Source organism: Antechinus flavipes, chromosome 3 (assembly GCF_016432865.1).
Source record: "Antechinus flavipes isolate AdamAnt ecotype Samford, QLD, Australia chromosome 3, AdamAnt_v2, whole genome shotgun sequence".
NCBI classification, from domain to species: domain Eukaryota; kingdom Metazoa; phylum Chordata; class Mammalia; order Dasyuromorphia; family Dasyuridae; genus Antechinus; species Antechinus flavipes.
This window is the reverse complement of record NC_067400.1, coordinates 243,139,707-243,160,149: the sequence shown is the minus strand read 5'-3', so window position 1 is coordinate 243,160,149 and position 20,443 is coordinate 243,139,707. Positions and strand designations below refer to the sequence as shown.

General features: G+C 35.4%; 1 protein-coding gene across 3 annotated transcripts in view; it reads left to right on the top strand.

Annotated features, from left to right (window-relative positions):
- Positions 1-20,443, top strand: part of SH3BGR (SH3 domain binding glutamate rich protein) — a 99,400-nt gene that overhangs the window by 44,499 nt on the left and 34,458 nt on the right. For all 3 annotated transcript variants that reach the window (XR_007951825.1, XR_007951826.1, XM_051984774.1), the window contains exon 3: positions 11,296-11,376. Coding sequence is in view for 1 of the 3 variants with exons in the window: in XM_051984774.1 (XP_051840734.1) it covers positions 11,296-11,376 (81 nt within the window). In the remaining 2 variants the exon portion in view is untranslated. The remainder of the gene's footprint in view (positions 1-11,295; positions 11,377-20,443) is intronic.

Here is a 20,443-nt window from a genome sequence, read left to right as displayed (position 1 = left end):
AAGTCCTTGTGACACAGAAATAGAGTGAGTATTAAAATAGACAAGCAGGAAACTTTGTTAAGGGCTAAACTAGTAACTTTCGTTTCTTAGCTGAAATGGGGCAAATACCAAGAAAAGAGTTTCCTCCACCCTAAAGAAAATGTGAAGAAAGCATAGTTAGGTTAATGAAGAGCCAAGATGTGTTGGTAACTTGAGATCAGATCCTTGGACTTTTAGAAACATCATCAGAGTGCACATCCCCTTGGTTCTCTAAGGGAGAAGGATTAGAGCCAGATAATTGGAAATTCCTGGGAGAGCAACTATTTGAATATTATGAAAATAACGGTCCTGATTCAATCCTGAAGAAACATTCTATATATACAATATAATATAATTGGCTTTAAGGAATTGCATAAGTTTTAGAATAAGGAAAAAGAAGAAAGAGCAGGAAGGGGAGGGTACTGAGCAGTTGAAAAGTTTGAAGAATTAGATCTTGAATACCATAAACACAGCTAGACAAGGAAGTGTGAGGAGAAAGAAGAAGAGGGGGATGGGACTGCCAACACAACTGGATTGCATAACCAGGCAGACCAAATTGAGTACCATCTCTCTCCCTCCCTCCATCTCTCATTTCATCTTTGACTATACCATAGCAGACACCCTTACTGCATTTCCTATCTTACCCTTCTCCATCAATTTTGCCTTCCTGGGTGGAGGGAGGGGGAGGAGTGGGAAGGGCAGTGATACCATCACCACTGCCCATATAGAAGCCCTGCCCAACCCCTATGACTTGATTACAAAAGGCACTACTTAAAGCCCAAGAAGAAGGACAGGATACATCTGATTTGAGAATAGAAGCACACCCTGTGATTGAAGAGTTTAACTCCTTTTACTATAGAAATTATCAAAGATCTGAAAAAGGCTTGCACACTTTATGAGTCTACATCATCTTATATTAAAATGTTATTAAAGAATTTGGCTTTTCAAGTTTTAACCCCTAATAATTGGAAATCTATAGCAAGGACATGTTTAGGACCTGGACAAAACTTGTGGCTTTCTGAGTATAGTGAACTCTGTAGGATACAAGCCCAATGAAATAAGCAATCTGGAGTTAATATACCAGTCACCTTTGGCCAACTAACAGGTTTAGGTCTGTATGCAGACACTTTAGTGCAGATTAATTGCCCTTTGACAGCATATGAGTGTAAAGGGCTGAGGCTTCAGTTGATGCACTGAGGTCTCAAGCACATGAGGCTAAATAGTAATTGGACCATACTCTATTAATATATAAGCTAGGAGAAAGAATGGCCCCGCCCACTCTTTGTGCAAGTCCTGATGTGTTGTATAGGAAATGATGATTTTGGTGGGTGGAGGCAGGGGAGTGGAAAAGGAAGGGGAAGGAGAGACTGCTTGCATTGCCATTGCGATGACTTTTCAGCTCAGATCCTCCTCTGTTAGCTGGCTTCCTGTCGCAGCTGCCAACATTGCTATTGCAATCTTTCTTGCCCATATTGCTATCGCAATCCTTATTCACCTCTTCACTTCAATAAAGATTGAAGATTTTTCTCTTAACCTGAATCCCTGACCCCGGCTGATTTTAAATATGTGGTCATTACATATGAGCAAATTGCTTCTGCTGCTATGAAAGCATGGGGCATCCTCCCAGGAAGAAAAGATAGAGGGGAAACTTTCACAAAAATAGCCCAAGGTCCAAATGAGCCCTTTGCTATTTTCTTGGGAAGTCTGCAGACAACTATCATATGAACTCTTGGTGAAAATGTAGCAACAGAAATTATGATAAGACAACTTGCTAAAGAAAATGCTAATGAAGTTTGTAGAAGAATTATACTAGAACTACACAAGGATGCTCCTTTACATGAGATCATAAGATGCTGTGCCACAGTGGGCACAGATACCTTTTATACTCAGGCTATGATGCAGACTTTTTAAGATTGGAACATGGGAAGACAGGATCTCTTTTGGCAAGGGACTTCCAGAGAGACTCATCAATGCTCTCAATGTGGTAAAGTAGGACATCTGAAAGCTCAATGTTGACATTAAAGATAGAGTGAGAAAACAAGGTGGGAGAACAAGATTCAAAACTCATGTCCAAAATGCAACAGAGGCTTCCATTGGGCATCAGAATGTAGACTGATTCAGGGAAATGGTATGGCGGGATAAGCCCTAGGGCCCCAAACAAAAAAATACTTGAGGCATGATGACAGCTGATGTTACACCCAGAGAGTCTTTAGAAGTTCAGTACTCAGATATGACCAAGCTGCTAAGAAGCAATCTGATGGGAGAAAGGGATTACATAATCAATCAGCTGAGAAGCAACTTAATGGGAGAAAGGGATTCCAATTGGGCAGAATAGAATTGTATGTAGCTGGGACTACTGAGATACCCCCTGGAGAGATGAAATCTGTCCCTGTCCGGCCTATAAATTCTTTGCCTCCACACACAGTGTAGGCTTGACCATTTCACTTCCTGAGAGTGCTTACAAAACAGTGTCCATTCATACACTGGTGTGGGAAACTGGGGAATGTGTAGATAATATCCCAGTCACTAATACAAGTAGACAATGTGTGACTTATCGACCAGGAGAAGTAGTAGCATCAGTTTTACTGATACAGACTCTTAATAGGCTTAGATTCTGATTCCCAGAAACAGAGTCCAGGAATATTCTGGACAGCAGCTATGACAGCTGAGCATTCCATGCTTATTATCTATATAAATGGCATACCATTAGTAGGATTGGTAGACACAGGTGCAGATTGTGCAGTCATTAGAGTCACTGGCCCAGTCACTGGCAAAAGATTAAGGCAGATACCCACATGTCTGGCATAGGAAGATCAGTAGCAACTGAAGTTAGTGCTACCCCTTTGAGATGGACATTTGAAGGTGAAACAGGAGTTTTTACTCCTTTTGTAGTTGAAAAGATCCCCATCAATCTGTGGGTAAAAGACATTTTACAACAGAATTACAAATGAGTACTTGAGCTTTTTAGGCAGGGCTGCTGTTGAAGGCCTGACAACACTTTCACCTGTTCCTATTCAGTGGAAAACTGATACACTAATGTGAATAAATCAGTGGCCCTTAGCTAGTGAAAAAATTCAGGCCTTATTGGATATAGCACGGAGCAATTTGACCAAGGACACTTACAACCTTCTCTAAGTCCTTGGAATTCCCCTGTATTTGTTGTAAAAAAAGAAATCTGGAAAATGGAGGATGTTGACTGATTTAAGAAAAGTAAATGAACAGAACTATGGGAACTCTTCAGCCTGGACTTCCATCTCCTACTCAGTTGCCTAGAGAATGGCCTCTTTGGGTTACAGACATTAAAGATTGTTTCTATTTTGTCCCTCTAGTTAAGGAGGATATGAAAATATTTGTCTTTTTAGTGTCCAGCATTAACTTAGCTGAGCCTTATAAAAAGATATAAATGGACAGTTTTGCCACAGGGAATGAAAATTAGCCCTACTATGTGTCAAATGTATGTTGCTGCTGCTCCTACTCCAGTAAGAAAAGCATTTCCAAAAGTAATATTATTACATTACATGGATGATATATTGGAGACTTGCACCTGAGGAACAAATGTTAGAAGCATGTCTACAAAAGACCATGGAAACACTAAGGAACTACAACTTGCACATAGCTCCAGGAAAAATTCAAAGACATGCTCCTTTTCAATATTTAGGATATGAAGTATACCCTAAGGTGCTTACAGTACAAAAACTTTCCTTAAGAACAGAGAAGCTAAACATCTTAAATGACTTTCAGAAAATGATAGGAGATATCCAATGGATGTATCCAGTGTTAGGCTTGACTACCTATCAATTGCAACCATTATATGCCATTTTAAGGGGAGACAGTGCTTTAAACTCACCATGCCAGCTTACAAAAGAAGCTCAAGAGGCTTTGAGAGAAGTTGAACTGGCTTTATCCAATGTGGTTGAAAGAATCACTCAAAAACCCTTGGAAATATCAGTTTTTGCTACACAAGAGGCATCCAAAGCTGTCTTTCATCAAGGAGACAGTGTGATGGAGTGGGTGAACCTCCCAGCACAACCAGAACAAAGCCTTACTCCTTACCCAGTGCTTGTGGCTAGAATTTTATTAAAGGCCATTAAGCGAGCAGTGCAATTATCTGGGATAAGAACTGACAAGATATATACCTTTTATATCAATGCACAAATTAATGTATGCTGTGAAACCATCCCAGGGTGGCAAATTTTACTGGCCACGGCTCCAAATTTTATGTACAGCTCTCCATTAAAGATAACTTGACTATTACATAATTGGTGATGGATTCTTGAAGAAAAGGTTTCTAACATTCCTCTGAAGGATGCATCCAAACATAACATTTGTGCTGTATACTCTCGTGACTTAACTATAAAGAGAGCAGTCAGAACTCCTTTTCAGTCCATTCAGCAGAATGAATTGTATGTAATCATGTTAGCTCTTACTTATTATCCAGGAGATGTAAATATAACATCTGATTCAACTTATTCAGTACATATATCAGCTCTTTACATATATCAGCTCTTTAAGGAACTTCAAGAGCAAGTAAGAAAGCATCCAGATAAAATTTATATCTTATATGTCCACTCTCATAGTGGACTTCCAGGTCCTATTTTTGATGGAAATTCAAAGGCAGATAGCCTTCTAACTATGTTGGCCAATACTCCTTTATTTCAGGCAGCCCAAGAATCTCATTCTAAATATCATCAACTTTATGTTTGCAATTTGGGATAACAAAAGAGGAAGCTAGGAGCATAGTAAAAGCCTGTACAGCTTGCCTTCCTTTCCATGCTCCTATACTCCCTCAAACCCTTGTGGTTTGAGACCCAATGAAATTTGGCAAATGAATGTGACCCATTAAAAATCTTTTATATTTATCTTTTTATATTATATCTTTTTATATCTTTTATCCATGTTGTAGTAGACACCTTTTCAGGATTTACTTTTGCAATACCAGCAGCAAAAGAGACAGCCCGACTAGTCACTGAATTCCTTATATAAGCCTTTGCAATTATGGGTGTGCCACAAGCAATAAAACAGATAATGGACCTACATATACTTCTAAACATTTTGCACACTTTTGTGCCCAGTATTTTACATACCACTGGCATACCCTTTAATCCTCAAGGACAGGCAAGAGTAGAGAGAGAAACAGAGACATTAAGATGCTCCTCCAAAAACAAAAGAAAAGAGGAGCCACAGGTAATCCTAGAGAATTTCTAAATTTAGCTTTTTATATAATTAACTTCTTGATTTTTTGATAAAGATGCACTGGCTCTAGCAGATAGGTTTTATAAACCATCGGAAGGGCAGTGTCCAGTGCGAACAGCTCCACTATCTTTAAATAATCAGCAGGTGATATGGAGAGATCAGGAAGTGGTGAATGGGACAGACCAGATAGGTTAATTGCTTGGGGAAGAGGGCTTGCTTGTATCTCTACCAATGGAGAAGGAATCAGATGGGTGCCAATGAGCTGTATTCACCTTGTCCATTGGAGAGAGATGGAGCAGACCCTTGATATGAAGGAGAAGACCTAAGAAACATCGGGTGGTTCTGTTGCTGATTGTGCCCATAACTGAAAGAGTGTGGCAGTTGTGGTATTTGACTTATGGACATCAAAAATTGTTTCAAAACCCTTTGGAATCATTGGAATCTCTGAGACATGATAAGACTGTTGCAGGACTTCAAAAACTTGCAGGAATCATTGGATTCCCTGACATGTGAAGTAATGCACAATAGATTGGTTTTGGACTATCTCTTGGCTGCTGAAGAAGGCATATATATGATTATTGTTTTCATACCCTCCTTCTAGGACTTCTGGCAATCTTTTACAACACCATGTTGATTCATATTGTTTGTTATACCACTACTTGCATGTACAATTCATGTTTGTTACACCACCTCGAGCCTGTGCTGGCTCTGGGGAGAGTCATCACCACTAGCCTGTGCTATATTGCTATATGCTTGTATAAATATTCCCATGCTGATGGATTTATGTATAACTGTTTCTCGTAAGACCTTTCAGCCCAGAAACCTGCTAACAATATCTGATTTGACTCCCTAATTCCCTTTGGTGTTTTTCCAAGAAAAACTTCCTGAGAAGTCAGGGAGGGCATGATCATCTCCTTTTTGGTGTTTTCACCTCCTTTCCTGAGAAGTCAGGGATGGCATGACCACCTGTGTTCTAAAACAAGAAAGCAAGAGAATTTATTTGTATGTAATGTCCGGGCTAGCTCTCTAGAGGGCCTCAGATTAGTCAAAGTCCTTGGTCTTTAGGAGGAGAAGTGAAGGAGGCAGGAAAGTTGCCATATGATTCGGTAAAGGTGGATTCTGGACTCTGGAATCTGGAGCCTGAAATCTTCCCTGCTGAGTGCACTGAGGCAAAGAGACTCTGACACTTTCCCTCAGCCCTCCACTCTTTCCCTACAATTACCTCACCACAACACATTCAGTAGGTGCCAATGGTGAGGAGAGCCATCAAATCATCTAAGTATATGTATATAGAACTATTATATCACATTGAGTAGGTACTTAACCTTAAGTACTCTGCTGGCTTAGATTCAAGTACACCTTTTCAGAGTTCCAGCCCTCTGCAGTCTTTCCAGCCCTCTACAATTCTCTTTTAAGTTTTTTTTTTAGTTGCATTTCCAATTGATTGATCTGTCTTTTCTCTAATTTATTGACATAAGCCTTTAGATTTTTTTTCCCTTTAGTACTGCTTTGGCTGCATCCCATAAATTTTAGTATGTTGTCTCATTGTTTTCAGTCTCTCTGCTGAAATTATTGATTTCTTCTATGATTTGTTCTTTGATTTACTCATTCTTTAGGATTATATTTTTTAGTTTCTAATTAACTTTAATTTATATTTTTAGAGCCTTTTATTGAATGTAATTTTTATTTCATCATCATCATAAAATATATTTAATATTTCTGCTTTCCTGCATTTGGTTGTGAAGATTTTATATCCCGATACATGGTAAGTTTTTGTAAAGGTGTCTTGTATCACTGAAAGGCCATTTTCTTATCCTCATTCATTTTTCTTCAGAGTTCTATCATATCTAACATATCCTTAACATCTTTCTTGTTTATTTTTAAAATTAGATTTATCTAGTTCTGTGATAGAAAAGTTGAGCTTTCCTTGTAATTTTCTTTTATAACTCATTTAACTTTTTCTTTAAAAATTTTACTGCTGTACCATTTGATGCATATATATTTAGTATAGATATTACTTCATGGTCTATGGTACCTTTTAGCAAAATATAATTCCCTGCTTATCTCTTTTGATTAGATCTATCTTTACTTTTCCTTTATCTGAGATCATGATTTTATTTTTTAAACATGAGTTGAAACATAATAGATTCTGCTTTAGCCCCTTACCTTTCCTCAGTTTGTATCTCTTTGCTCATATGTCTCTTTGTAAACAATATATAGTTGGATTCTGTTTTTTAATGTACTTTCTATTAATATTTACAGTTATGATTACTAACTCTGTATTTCCCTCTTTCCTATTCTCTAATTCTACTTCTTCACCCCATTTATCCTTCTCTCTCTCTCTTTTTATCCTGTCCCTCCTCAGAAGTTTGTTTTGTTTTGGACTACTGCCTCCCCGATATTCCATTCCTTCTACCCAGCTCCATTTCCCCATAGACTTTGATCTATCTCTTACCCTTCCTATTTTTCTGTAGGGCAAGATGGATTTCTAAACACAATTGATTATGTACGTTATTCCCTCTTTGAGCCAGTTCCTATAAGAGTAAGTTAAAAGTTACTTTGATTTTATGAATCCCACTACTTTATTTTCCCCTCCTCTGTGAAAGCTTTTTCTTTCATGCCTCTTTTATGTGAGAAAAATTTCCTCATTTTACTTCTTCCTTCTCCCAGTTCATCTTTCTTTCTCATCCCTTCATTTTATTTTTTGAAATTATCCCATCTTAGTCAACTCACATCCATATCCTCTTTCTATATGTACTTCTTCTGTGTTAAAATATATTATAATAAAGGTAAAGTTTTTAGGCATTACATGTAGGAATGTAAGCATTTTAATTTTATTAAAACCCTTATGATTTCTCACCTTTTTATCTTTCTCTTATGTATTGAATTTGAAAGTCAAATTTTCTCTTCAGTTGTACTTTTCATCAGGAATGCTTGCAAGTCCCCTATTTCATTGAATATCCATTTCCCACTCTAAAGGATTATATTCAGTTTTGCTGGATAGGTTAATCTTAGTTGCAATTTTAGTTCTTTTGTTCTCTTGGAATATCACATTCCAAGCCTTCTACACCTTTAATATAGAAGTTGCTAAATTTTATGTTATCCCTATTATGATTACATGATATTTGAATTGTTTTCTTCTGCCTGCTTGTGATATTTTCTCCTTGATCTGGGACTTCTGGAATTTGGCTATGATATTACTAGGATTTTCATTTTGGAGTCTTTTTCAGGAGGTGATTAGTGGATTGGTATTTTACTTTCTGGTTCTATGATATCAGGACAGTTGTCTTTCATAATTTCTTGAAATAGGCTTTTTTTGATCATGGATTTCAGGCAGTTTAATAATTCTCAAATTATCTCTCCTGCATTTATTTTCTGAATTGGTTTTTTTTTCAGTGAGATAACTTATATTTTCTTGTGTTTTTCATTCTTTTGTCTTCATTGTATTGTTTCTTGGTGCTTTATAGAGTTATTAGCTTCCAGTTGTATGGTTCTAATTAAAAAAAAACAGAAGAAATCAATAATATTTAATTTTAAACATAAAAGTAAAAAGACACTAAAACAACCTCTAGACCCGAATGAGACATCAGGATTTAATTGAATATTTTAAACTGAAATTCATGAATTTGCATTTATTGCAGTTAAAATTTCATATTATTAATTGAATTTTGTTATACCAATTAATATACTTTGTAGCAGGATCCTGCTATTCAATTTATTTTACCTCCTACTTCAATATTACATTAACTTTTTCCTCCTTTAATTTCTTCCTAGGATCTTTAATAGGAATTAGGTGAAGAATACTGTAGTTCCCTTTAAGAAACTATCATTTCATTGTTCTATTAGTTGATATATCAAAAAATTTTTTATTAAAGCCTTTTAGTTTCCAAATATGTGCATGGGTAATTTTCCAACATTGTCTCTTGCAAAAATATGTGTTTCAAATTTCCCCTCTTTTCCCCTACCCCTTCCACTAGATGGCAAATAATCCAATATATGCTAGACATGTTAAAATATATGTTAAATCCAATATATGTATACATATTTCCACAATTATCATGCTGCACAAGAAAAATCAGACCAAAAAGGAAAAAAAACGAGAAAGAAAACAAAATGCAAATAAACAAAAAAAAGAGTGAAAATGCTGTGTTGTTATCCACACTCAGTTCCTACAGTCCTCTTTCAAGGTGTAATGGCTGTTTTCATCACAAGATCCTTGGAACTGGCCTCAATCATTTCATTTTTGAAAAGAGCCTTGTCCATCAGAATTGATAATTGTATAATCTTGTTGTTGCCATGTACATTGATCTCCTGGTTCTGCTCATTTTACTCAGCATCAGTTCCTGTAAGTCTCTCCAGGCCTCTCTGAAATCATCATTGTTCATTTCTTACAGAACAATAACATTCCATAACATTCATATGCCATAACTTATTCAGCCATTCTCCAATTGATGGGCATCCACTCAGTTTCCAGTTTCTTACCACTACAAAGAGAGCTGCCACAAACATTTTTGTACATGTGGGTCCCTTTCCCTCCTTTAAGATCTCTTTGGGATACAAGCCCAGTAGAAACACTGCTGGATCAAAGGATATGCACAATTTGATAGCCCTTTGGGCATAGTTCCAAATTGCTCTCCAGAATGGTTGGTTCAGTTCACAACTCCAGCAACAATGCATCAGTGCCCCAATTTTTACACATCTCCTCTAACATTCATCATTATCTTTCCTGTTATCTTAGCCAATCTGAGAGGTGTGTAGTGGTACCTCAGAGTTGTCTTAATTTGCATTTCTATGGTCAATAGTGATTTAGAGCACCTATTAATATGACTAGAAATGGTTTCAATTTCTTCATCTGAAAGTTGCTCATATTGTTTGGACCACTTATTAATTGGAGAATGGCTTGAAGTCTTATAAATTTGAGTCAATTCTCTACATATTTTAGAAATGAGGTCTTTATCAGAATATGGTTCTAATTTTTAAGGAATTATTTTCTACAATCACTTTTTTTCTACTTTTTCCATTTAGTCCATTCCACATTTTGATGAATTCTTCTCTTCAGTGGATTTAATGTATTATTTAACATGTTCTTTTCTTTATTTCTTTTTTGTGCCTCCTTTACTAAGCTATTGATTCTCTTTTCATAATTTTTTTTTTTTTGCCCCAGTCTTATTTCTTCGTTTTCTCTTTATCTCTTCGGTTTTTCAGTTCTTTTTTGAGCTCTCCAAGGAATACTTTTTTGAGCCTGTGACTAATTCACATTTTACTTTGAAGTTTTGCATTTGTATTGACTTCATTATCTTTGTCTTTTTTTGTGGCTTGATCTTCCTTGTCACTATAAGAACTTTCTGTGGTCAGGCACTTTTTGTTTATTTGTTTGCTTTTTTTTCACTCTGCATATAATTGTCAATCAGCGTTGAGATTTTAGAATAAATTTATATTATAAACTAATATTGCTTTTGGCAGACATTTCTTTTAGTTTGGTAAGTCAAACATTTGATGAATAAATCATTTTTGTAACTTCTTGTTGCAACTGGTTTCATTGGTTTAACTTTTGGAGAACATTATAGTTGGTATTTATGTCATTTCTAGGTTCATTTAAAGTTTTTGATTTTCAATAAATTGCCTAAATAATTCATGTCTAAATCTTAGTTTGGTGGCATAATTTTTTTCCTCATACTATTCCTTTTTCTTTTATCATAAATTCTGATCTTAGCTCTAATGAGCCCTAATGATTCAGGATTACCTCAGTCTTTATAATCAATTTCATTCTTTGAATATAAAGATACAGAAATATTGAAAAGCTGTGAGACTTGCTGTTGGGAATCTTGATGAGTAATTTCCTCCACCCAGTCAAAGCGGTACCAATCTACTCTTGGATTTATAGTTTTAGTGAGTTACCTGGGACACCAAGAAATTAAGTGATTTACCTAAAGTTGCCTAGTCATTTTATGACAGAGCTAGAATTTGAAGTCAAATCTTATATCTGAAGCCATCTTTCCCCCACAGCAAACTACCTCTTTGATTGAAGACATTTGTTCATAAATATTTGAATAAATTTTGACCAATTTTTTTCTTTTATTTAAGGATTTTGAATCTTTCTTCTCTGCAAAAGAAGAAAATATTATATATTCATTTCTTGGTTTGGCACCTCCTCCAGGCTCAAAGGTAGGATTTTTATGTTTTATTAGTGCCTGATAAATTTAAACATGAATGAAAGGGAATTGTTCGTGTAAATATTAAATAATAAATAATGATCAAGAGGCAAATAAGATATTTGTAGACTATTGTTGAGTAATTATGATGAGTATGATAATTCAAAGATTTCATAAGAAATTGTTTTCTTTTAAAATTTATTTCTGATTTTTTTTACCTTACTATTCATTCTTTTCCTAACAAATTTTACTAGATTTACATTAGTAAATAGTATTTCACTAAACTTTTTTTAAAGGATATTAGTTCAAAATGTGAACTTTACAATTAAAAGTACGATTCTATAATTCTTTTTTTTAATATATTTTATTTAATAATAACTTTATATTGACAGAATCCATGCCAGGATAATTTTTTTACAACATTATCCCTTGCACTCGCTTCTGTTCCGATTTTTCCCCTCCCTCCCTTCACCCCCTCCCCTAGATGGCAAGCAATCCTATATATGTTAGATATGTTGCAGTATATCCTAGATACAATATATGTTTGCAGAACCGAATAGTTCTCTTGTTGCACAGGGAGAATTGGATTTAGAAGGTAAAAATAACCCGGGAAGAAAAACAAAAATGCAAATAGTTCACATTCGTTTCCCAGTGTTCTTTTTTTGGGTGTAGCTGCTTCTGTCCATCATTTATCAATTGAAACTCAGTTAGGTCTTTTTGTCAAAGAAATCTACTTCCATCAGAATATATCCTCATACAATATCGTTGTCGAAGTGTATAATGATCTCCTGGTTCTGCTCATTTCACTTAGCAACAGTTCATGTAAGTCTCTCCAAACCTCTCTGTTTCCTCCTGCTGGTCATTTCTTACAGAACAATAATATTCCATAACATTCATATACCACAATTTATCCAGCCATTCTCCAATTGATGGGCATCCCTTCAATTTCCAATTTCTAGCCACTACAAACAGGGCTGCCACAAACATTTTGGCACATACAGATCCCTTTCCCTTCTTTAGTATCTCTTTGGGGTATAAGCCCAGTAATAGTACTGCTGGATCAAAGGATGATTCTATAATTCTATCATATCTAATTGTTTTGCCATAATTTAATTAGGCCAAAGAGTTCCCCAAAATGGAAGTGTTATACATATTATACATACAGCATACCTAGGTTTTAGAAAAGCTTTTGATAAAGGATGTAATGCTATTATTGTGAAGAATAATGCTATTCTAATAATAATGTTTATGAATACATACTATTGTAAGAACTGGATGGTTGAGTAGACAAAAAGTAATCATTAGTAGTACAATAACAATATAGGTCATAGATTTAGGGTTGGAAAGGGACCCTGAGTCCAGTCTTTATCTTTCTTCTTTCTTCTTCTTCTTCTTCTTTCTTCTTCTTCTTCTTCTTCTTCTTCTTCTTCTTCTTCTTCTTCTTCTTCCTTCTTCTTCTTCTTCTTCTTCTTCTTCTTCTTCCTTCTTCTTCCTTCTTCTTCTTCTTCCTCTTCTTCTTCTTCTTCTCCTTCTTCTTTCTTCTTCTTCTTCTTCTTCTTTCTTCTTCTTTCTTCTTCTTCTTCTTTTACAAATGATTTTCAAAGAGGATAGGTGAGAAAAATGAATTTTAGGATTTTGGAATAAATATATGTAGGATAAATGAAGAAAAAATAAATATAATTAAATTAAAGTTAGGAAGGGAGGGCACTAGCAGTTGGGGAAATCAGGAAATCCTCATGTGGAATGTAGTACTTAGAGTGTGTCTTAAAGGAAGTGATGGCTCACCAAGCTCTATTCTCTTAGCTAAGGATCTTGCCTCATAATTTACTGAAAAAATTGAGGCCATTTGCCAAGATTTCATTTTCTTTCTTCTCTAATTATATATCACTCTTACATACCTTTTGCTACAATCTCCTCTTTCATCCTTATCTCACATGAAGAGGTATTCCTACACCTTGTCAAGGCTAACTAATTTACTTACTTAATTACCCATTTGGTCTCATCTCTTCCAGCAGAGGAGATGAGCAGAGGTCTCATCTCCTCCACTCTCTCACTTATCTTCAGTCTCTGTATCTATTAACTTCTGACATTACAGCCAACAAATATGCCCATGGCTCTGCTATCCTAAAAAAACCTCCTCACTTGATCTTTTCTATCCCTACTAACTATTAACTCATATTTCTTTTCCCCTTTGGATTAAACTTATTGAGAAGGTTACCTACAATACATGTTTCTGTTTCCTCTTTAACTTTTTTCTTAACTGTCTTCATTCTATCTTCTAATTAGATCATTCAACTGAAACTATCCTTCCAAAGCTTCCAATGAATGCTTAATTGCCAAATCCAATGTTCTTATTTTTAATTCTTATCTTTCCTGACCTCTCTGCAGCCTTTGACTTTATTGTCACCCTCCTCTTCTCTTTAGGTTTTTCAGATACCATATTCTTCTGGTTCTTATCTACCTGTTTGATCATTCCCTTTCAGTTTCTTTCACTGGATCCTCATCCAGATCATATCTCATCTACAAACTGGTGTTGTCTCTCAGGTCCCTGTGTTAAACTCCCTTCTTTTTTCTACTTCACTTGTTGATCTAAGCAGTTCCTATTGATTAAATGCTGATGATTCTCAAACCTGATTATCCAACCTTAACCTTATAGTTGACTCAAATCTCTAGCTGTCTATTGGACATTTCAAACTGGATATATAACAGATATCTTAAACTAAACATTTAAAAAAAAATGAACAAATTATTTCCCCCCCAAAAACCTCAGTCCTCCCTAAACTTCCCTATTCCCTATTCAAGGACATCACCTCCTTTCAGTCTTCCAGGCTCACAACTTATGTTTCTTCTATGATTTCTTATTATCTGTCAACCCATCCCATCACCCCTCACAATATCCAATCTCTTGCCAAGGGTTGATGGATGGTCTGCTTGGCACAGATCTCTCTTCACTTTAGTCTATCTGCCAAAGTTTAGCTGCCAACGTGATTTTCCTAAAGCCAAGTCTGAGCATATCACTTCCCTACTCAATAAAATGTGGTGACTTCTTATTGCCTCCAAGTTCAAATACAAAATCCTGTTTGGCATTAAAATACATTCATAATTTGGTCCTCCCTAACATTTCCTGTTTTCTTATAACTTACTTCTTCTTTCAAATGCAATCCCTTGCAATTCTATGAATAATATACTACATTTCTCAGCTCCGGGAATTTTTAATAGAGAGTCATTGAAGCTTATCAATTAGGAAAAAAAATGACACCATCATTGTCCATAATTCTAAATGGATTTTGGATTTAAACTACTTCATAACTCCACCAACAGTATATCAAGGTGCATCCCTCTGACTTTGACTGACATTTTTTGTCATCTTTTTCACTTTGCATGACTTAGATAATCCCATCAGATCCTATGTAGATCTTTATGCAGATGATTTATACTTTGAGGCGTAGTCTTTCCCTTCAGTTTCCTTAGCCTTACATCACCAATTGCCTAGTAGATATTTCAAATAGAGATGCTTTTTTGGTATCTCAAGTCCAAAACATCCTAAACTGAATTCATTAACTTTCTTTCTAGATCAGTCTCTCTTCCACATTACCCTATTTCTGTTGGAAATGCCACTAATATTTCATTCATCCAGATTTTCATCCTTGCTATAAACTTCAATTTTTTATTCTCATTTACTCTATATATCTTGATTTCTCTTTTTATAGAACCATCACACTAGTTTAGGCCTTTGTTACTTCATCTGAACTATTGAATTACCCTCCTAAGAAGTCTCCCTTCCTCAAATTTCTCCCCTTTTTACCAAAATAGCTACCAAAGTTGCTAGTCAATAAACTTTAGTGGCTCCCTCTCACTCATAGGATCAAATATTTACTTAAAAAAGTTAAAACTTTTTGCTATTCCCCACACAATGGCTGTTCCCCATTCATTTCATATTCTTTTAAATCACCTTTTCTTCTTGAAATTCTTAGTTTCCATCAAAATTCAGCTTCAACATTACTTTCTAAATATGTTCTTTCTTAGTTTCCCCAATTACTAGTGCCTTCCAGTCCTAGCCCAGATTTATATTTCATCTGCTTTATGTGTATTTGTATTTACCTATACATATGAAAGATCCAATATTTCTCTAATATAGCATCTTTCTTTTCACCTATAACATGAGAAGACTTTACCCAGAAGAAGACAAAGCTTTCCAGTGACCTGAATGGCCTACTTAATTGATCCCAGATTCTCTGAGACAGCTTCATTCCCACCCTTCTTCTCCCACTGCCATTGGGTAGTTCTAGGGCAGAATTGCCTCACTTGATTGACCCTGCTTCCCTGACGGGAGGAAGACTTGGTGTATTTTTGAAACCTACCAGTAAGGTTATTCACATTTTTATATAGAAACCATCGGTGTTTTGCTGTTGTATCCTAGAGTTGGCTTGAACAATTTGAGAGAACTGATTGTTAAATTTTCAGTATGAATATAACTGGAAAATCACCAGACACTACAATTGAGAGCTTGATTTTTTGTTTGACTGATAGTCTAGACTCAATAAAGTGATGAAAAAATATCAATAATGAAGATTAAATTTAAAAGCTTTTAAGCAAGCATTTTTTTCTGCTTTGTAGAGTCAGTTTTAAACATTTACCAGCAATTCCTCAGGATGACTTTAGAGAAACTAAGTGCCCCTGTACCCTTGAGTTAAATATTCAGTGACTTCCAAGTACTTCATTTTGCCTCAATTTCAAACATGAATTAAGAGAATTTTGCCCTTAGAGTTGCTACTCTGACAGATGTACATCACAACATAAGCTCCTTGAAATAGTGCTTAAATGCCTGTTAATTGCTTGACTTTTAAATTTCAAAATTGCTTTAATTTGTATTTCTTTTACTATTAGTGATTTAGATTATATTTTTGTATTTCATTCATTTGTTAAAAATCTTTTGAAAACATGTTAGATAACAAACTATAGTTTTTCTTTTAATTCTATTTTCATTGATTTTATTTGTTCAACAAGTGTTTAATTGCCAAAATTGTCTATTTTATCTTTTATGATATTTTCGATTTTATAATTTTATAATTTTTAAAAAAATGATGTGATCTTTTAAATTCAGGCCGGTTATCTAGTTTGAATTTATTTTGTTGTAGAGGTAGAGATTGTACTTATAATTTCATTGTCATGAGGAACTCCCAGATGAGGAAACTTTCTCTATCAATACAGATAGGTATCTTCATTGTAATCCAGGATTACACAACCAGTTTGTGTCAGAGATGGCTCTGAGGCCAGCCACGTCATGCTAAAATGTGATAATATATGAAGATTCTGGATCAATCTATCAGAGCAATACCAACTCAAACTTAAAGCATTTCCTATACACCAATAGTCCCATCAAATTCATTTCCAGATGTAGCACATTCAGTGGATGGATAAATTTGTATCTCTGCTACTATTTGATTGGGTCAAGCTGGTTATTTGGGTCTTAACTTTTCACAACTGGCTTCCTACAAATCCCATTGTAAACTGAAGCTCCTGGACTTCTGATGGCTTGCTTGCTCTTTTTACCTTTTGAAGCTCACAAGATCATAACCATCTCTAATATCTATCATCTAAAATAAGAAAGAATAGACACAAGAGAAACCACTGCAGAACCTTGCACTCCTGCACCACATTGTGTCATCCTAGAGGAGACATAAAAGCATGAGGGCTCTCTTATCGCTGAAAACTTTTTGCACCTCTTTCTTGTCTTTTTTTTAATGGGAATATGGCCAGGTAGGAATAAAGGTGAGACTTTTATTAGTGACTTTTGAATGAATGCTAGGAAGGGTGTGTAGATTGATGGGAATGGCATAAAGAAATGAAAGATTGAGAGAAGAAGATATGGGAGGGATTCTTTTTTTGCTGGAGAAATTAAGTAACAGTAAAGCAAGCTAATGAGGAGAAATAAAGTAGAAGAGTTAGTAGGGATAAGAAACAAGAGATATATATAAACACAATATTAAGGATCAGGAGTAGATTACTATCCCAAGGAAAAAATAGGAATAGTAATCATTTATCTTAGACAAAGTCAAAGTTAAAAAAAGATTCAATCAAAAGAAATAAATCTATATTATATGTCAGCCATATTAATGTTGTTTTAGACTATTCAAAATAACTACTAGTAGAAGGTTGAAATATTGCTATGGCATAGGAAATGAGGAGTTGGTAGATTTAGAAAAATATGAAAAGACTTGAATCTAAGAAGGATGATGTTATCAACTTTCAAAGAAAAAGAGGGCAAATACATTGCACAACCTTACACAAATATATATGAATGTACATATGTATAAGATCATAGAAATATATATATTTGTTTGTGAATATGGGTATGTATAGATACCTATATGTATGATGTATGCATATGTATATGTATACATAAATATATCCATGCTTAACTGCATCCTGTTTGGGAGAAGTGAGGAGGAAGAAAAGGGAAAAAATAGAGTTAAAAGTGCATAGGAGAGAACAAAAGAAAACTTACAAAGAAGCAAAGAAATGATGGATGATTCTGAATATAATATGTTCTATTATTACATGTGCTTTCTTGAATTGGAAATTTATTATTACATATTTTGAATCCTTTCTTATGTGCTGCTATGCACATGACATTTTTTCTTTTTCTGTTTTTTCTATATTGTATTTAAATTTTAAATAAATGCATTTAAAAAAAGAGAAAGAAATGAATAATTCATATCTAGGGTTTTCACAAAAGGGGATTAATAAAGTCTTTTTAAAAAAAAAGATATTCAGTCTACAGAGTGGTAGATATCAGATGCAGCTATTTATTTCCTCTACCAAAAATTGAATGCTTAAAACACAAATGACTCATAAATTCACACCAACACATATTTGAAATATTAACTATAATCTGCCACCTTTATTATACTTTTCTAGGAGGTAGAAAGAATTTTCGAGAGACTTTTGGCACTGTTGATTAGATTTTATTTTCCTCTTACCAGTACTGTCCAAACAGTATCTCAGAGTTCTGCTCTTCTGTCCAGCCAAGGGTATAAGCTTGGTCTTGATAGTGGTTGTTTCATTCTCCAAGAAGAATGAAGTTGTAATAAGAAATCTGTTGTTAGTTATCACTCAACTCTAGAGCTTTCTCACTGTATAATATATAGTGCCCTTTAAGGCAAGGAAATCGGATTATTCTTTTATCATCTATGGTTAGGGAAATCTATTGCTTAGGTAGAAAGCAGAATAAATAGTTAAGGACTAGAGATCCATTCTCAAGTTCACCTAGGAAAACACATGTTCTTCCTGCCATATGCTAATAATCGTTACAGCTGCAGCTAGAGTAGAAGAGATAAAAATACTCTCTTCCCTAACTGGGATGTCTAGTAGTGAGCTGGAAGAGTGTCAAATGACAGAAAAGAAAGTAAAAGGGATGAGACAAAATCTTTCTGAATAGGAGGCTCTTTCTGACTGCCAGAAATCTTAGCACCTCACCTTATCAAAGGAGTTTGAAAGCTAGATTGTAGAGTGGTAAGAAGGGAATGAAAGGAAAGGAATTGGAAACACAGATTATAGATTGCCTTTTTACAGAGATTAGCCACAAAATGGAGAAAAATATGGAATAATGGCTAGTGGGAATGCATAGATTAAGAGGTTTTTTGAGAATGGAAGAGATATGAACATGTTTGAAGGTAGTAGAGGAAATAGCCAATAGACAGGTGAAGATAGGTTAGAGAGTGGGATGAATGAGAGAACGAGCTGCTGAAGGTGGTATAAAATGGGTTTGCTTCAAAAAAGAGTGTTATGGATGAAAGAAAAGATAGTGTCAGAAGGCTTCTGCATAATGTGGGTTAAAAAGGGTAGGAGAAAAGGGAAACGAAAAGAACTAATTTTTTTTCAATGAGATGAAGAAAGGTTCATATTTGACTAGGGTGACAGAGGGAGAGCCATCACTTCAAGACAAACACCGGTAGAGCTAAAATGGCATATTAGAGGCAGCGACTCAGCTGAAGCCTCAACATTCTCCAAACAAATTTAAAACAATGTCTCAAATAAAAATTTTGAGTGACAGAGCTAATAGGAAGTCAGGGTGAATTTTTTCCTACCAAAGAAAACTTGGTTATTCACAAGAGAGGTCAGGACTGGAGGCCAATCCAGAATGCACATACCCAGTGGCAGCAAAGATGGCTACAGTAGCAGTAGCAACTTCAGGAGCTCTTAACTTAGAGATGTTAAGAGGATCAGCAACTGATTAGAAAGAGTATACAGGGGACCTGTTGCTGGCATTGAATAACTGGTACTGATTGGCAACTATGTTGCTCATATGCAGTGCTGGGACACAGTTGACAATGCACAGAAGGGTACTTGTGGTTAGTCACAAAGGAGCAAGTTCCAAGGCAAAGAGGAATATAAAAGCAGGGTCCCTTCCTGGGTAAAGACAGATTAGGAAGGCAGTGAGTGACCAAACTCCTCTATAGATCACAGCATTTTGGAAGCAATGAAAATTTGTAGCTCCCCAGAACAAGCTCTGAAAATAGCAGTATGCAAAAGCCTGAAGCTTGAGAGATTATCTCACTATCCCCAGAGGAACTGAACAAACTAACACAAAGATCAAAGGTAAGAAATAGCCTGGGGAAATGAGCAAACAACAACAAAAAGAGAACGTGACCATAAAAAGTTACTAGGTGACTGGGAAGACCCAGACACAAACTCATAAGAAGATAATGATGGGAAAACAGTTATGACCAAAGCCTCAAAGAAAAAGTCAATGATGCTTCTTACGAGTGTGACCATGGGCAAGTCATGTACTTCCCTAAGCCTGTTTCTTCATCTGAGGACCCTTCCAACTTTAGATTTTTCATTGAAAAATCCCTTAATTGTTGATCTCATCAGCTCCAAGGTTTCAGTTTTCATCTCTACACGGATTACTTTCGGATCTACTAGTTTGATACTAACCTGTCTCAACATCTAGACTCATAACTCCAGCTATCTATTAAGTAGCTAGGTGATGCAAGCCTGACTCTCAAGTCAGGAAAAATTGAGATCAAATCCAATCTCAGATAATTGTTTGATGTGTGGTCCTGGTATAAACTATT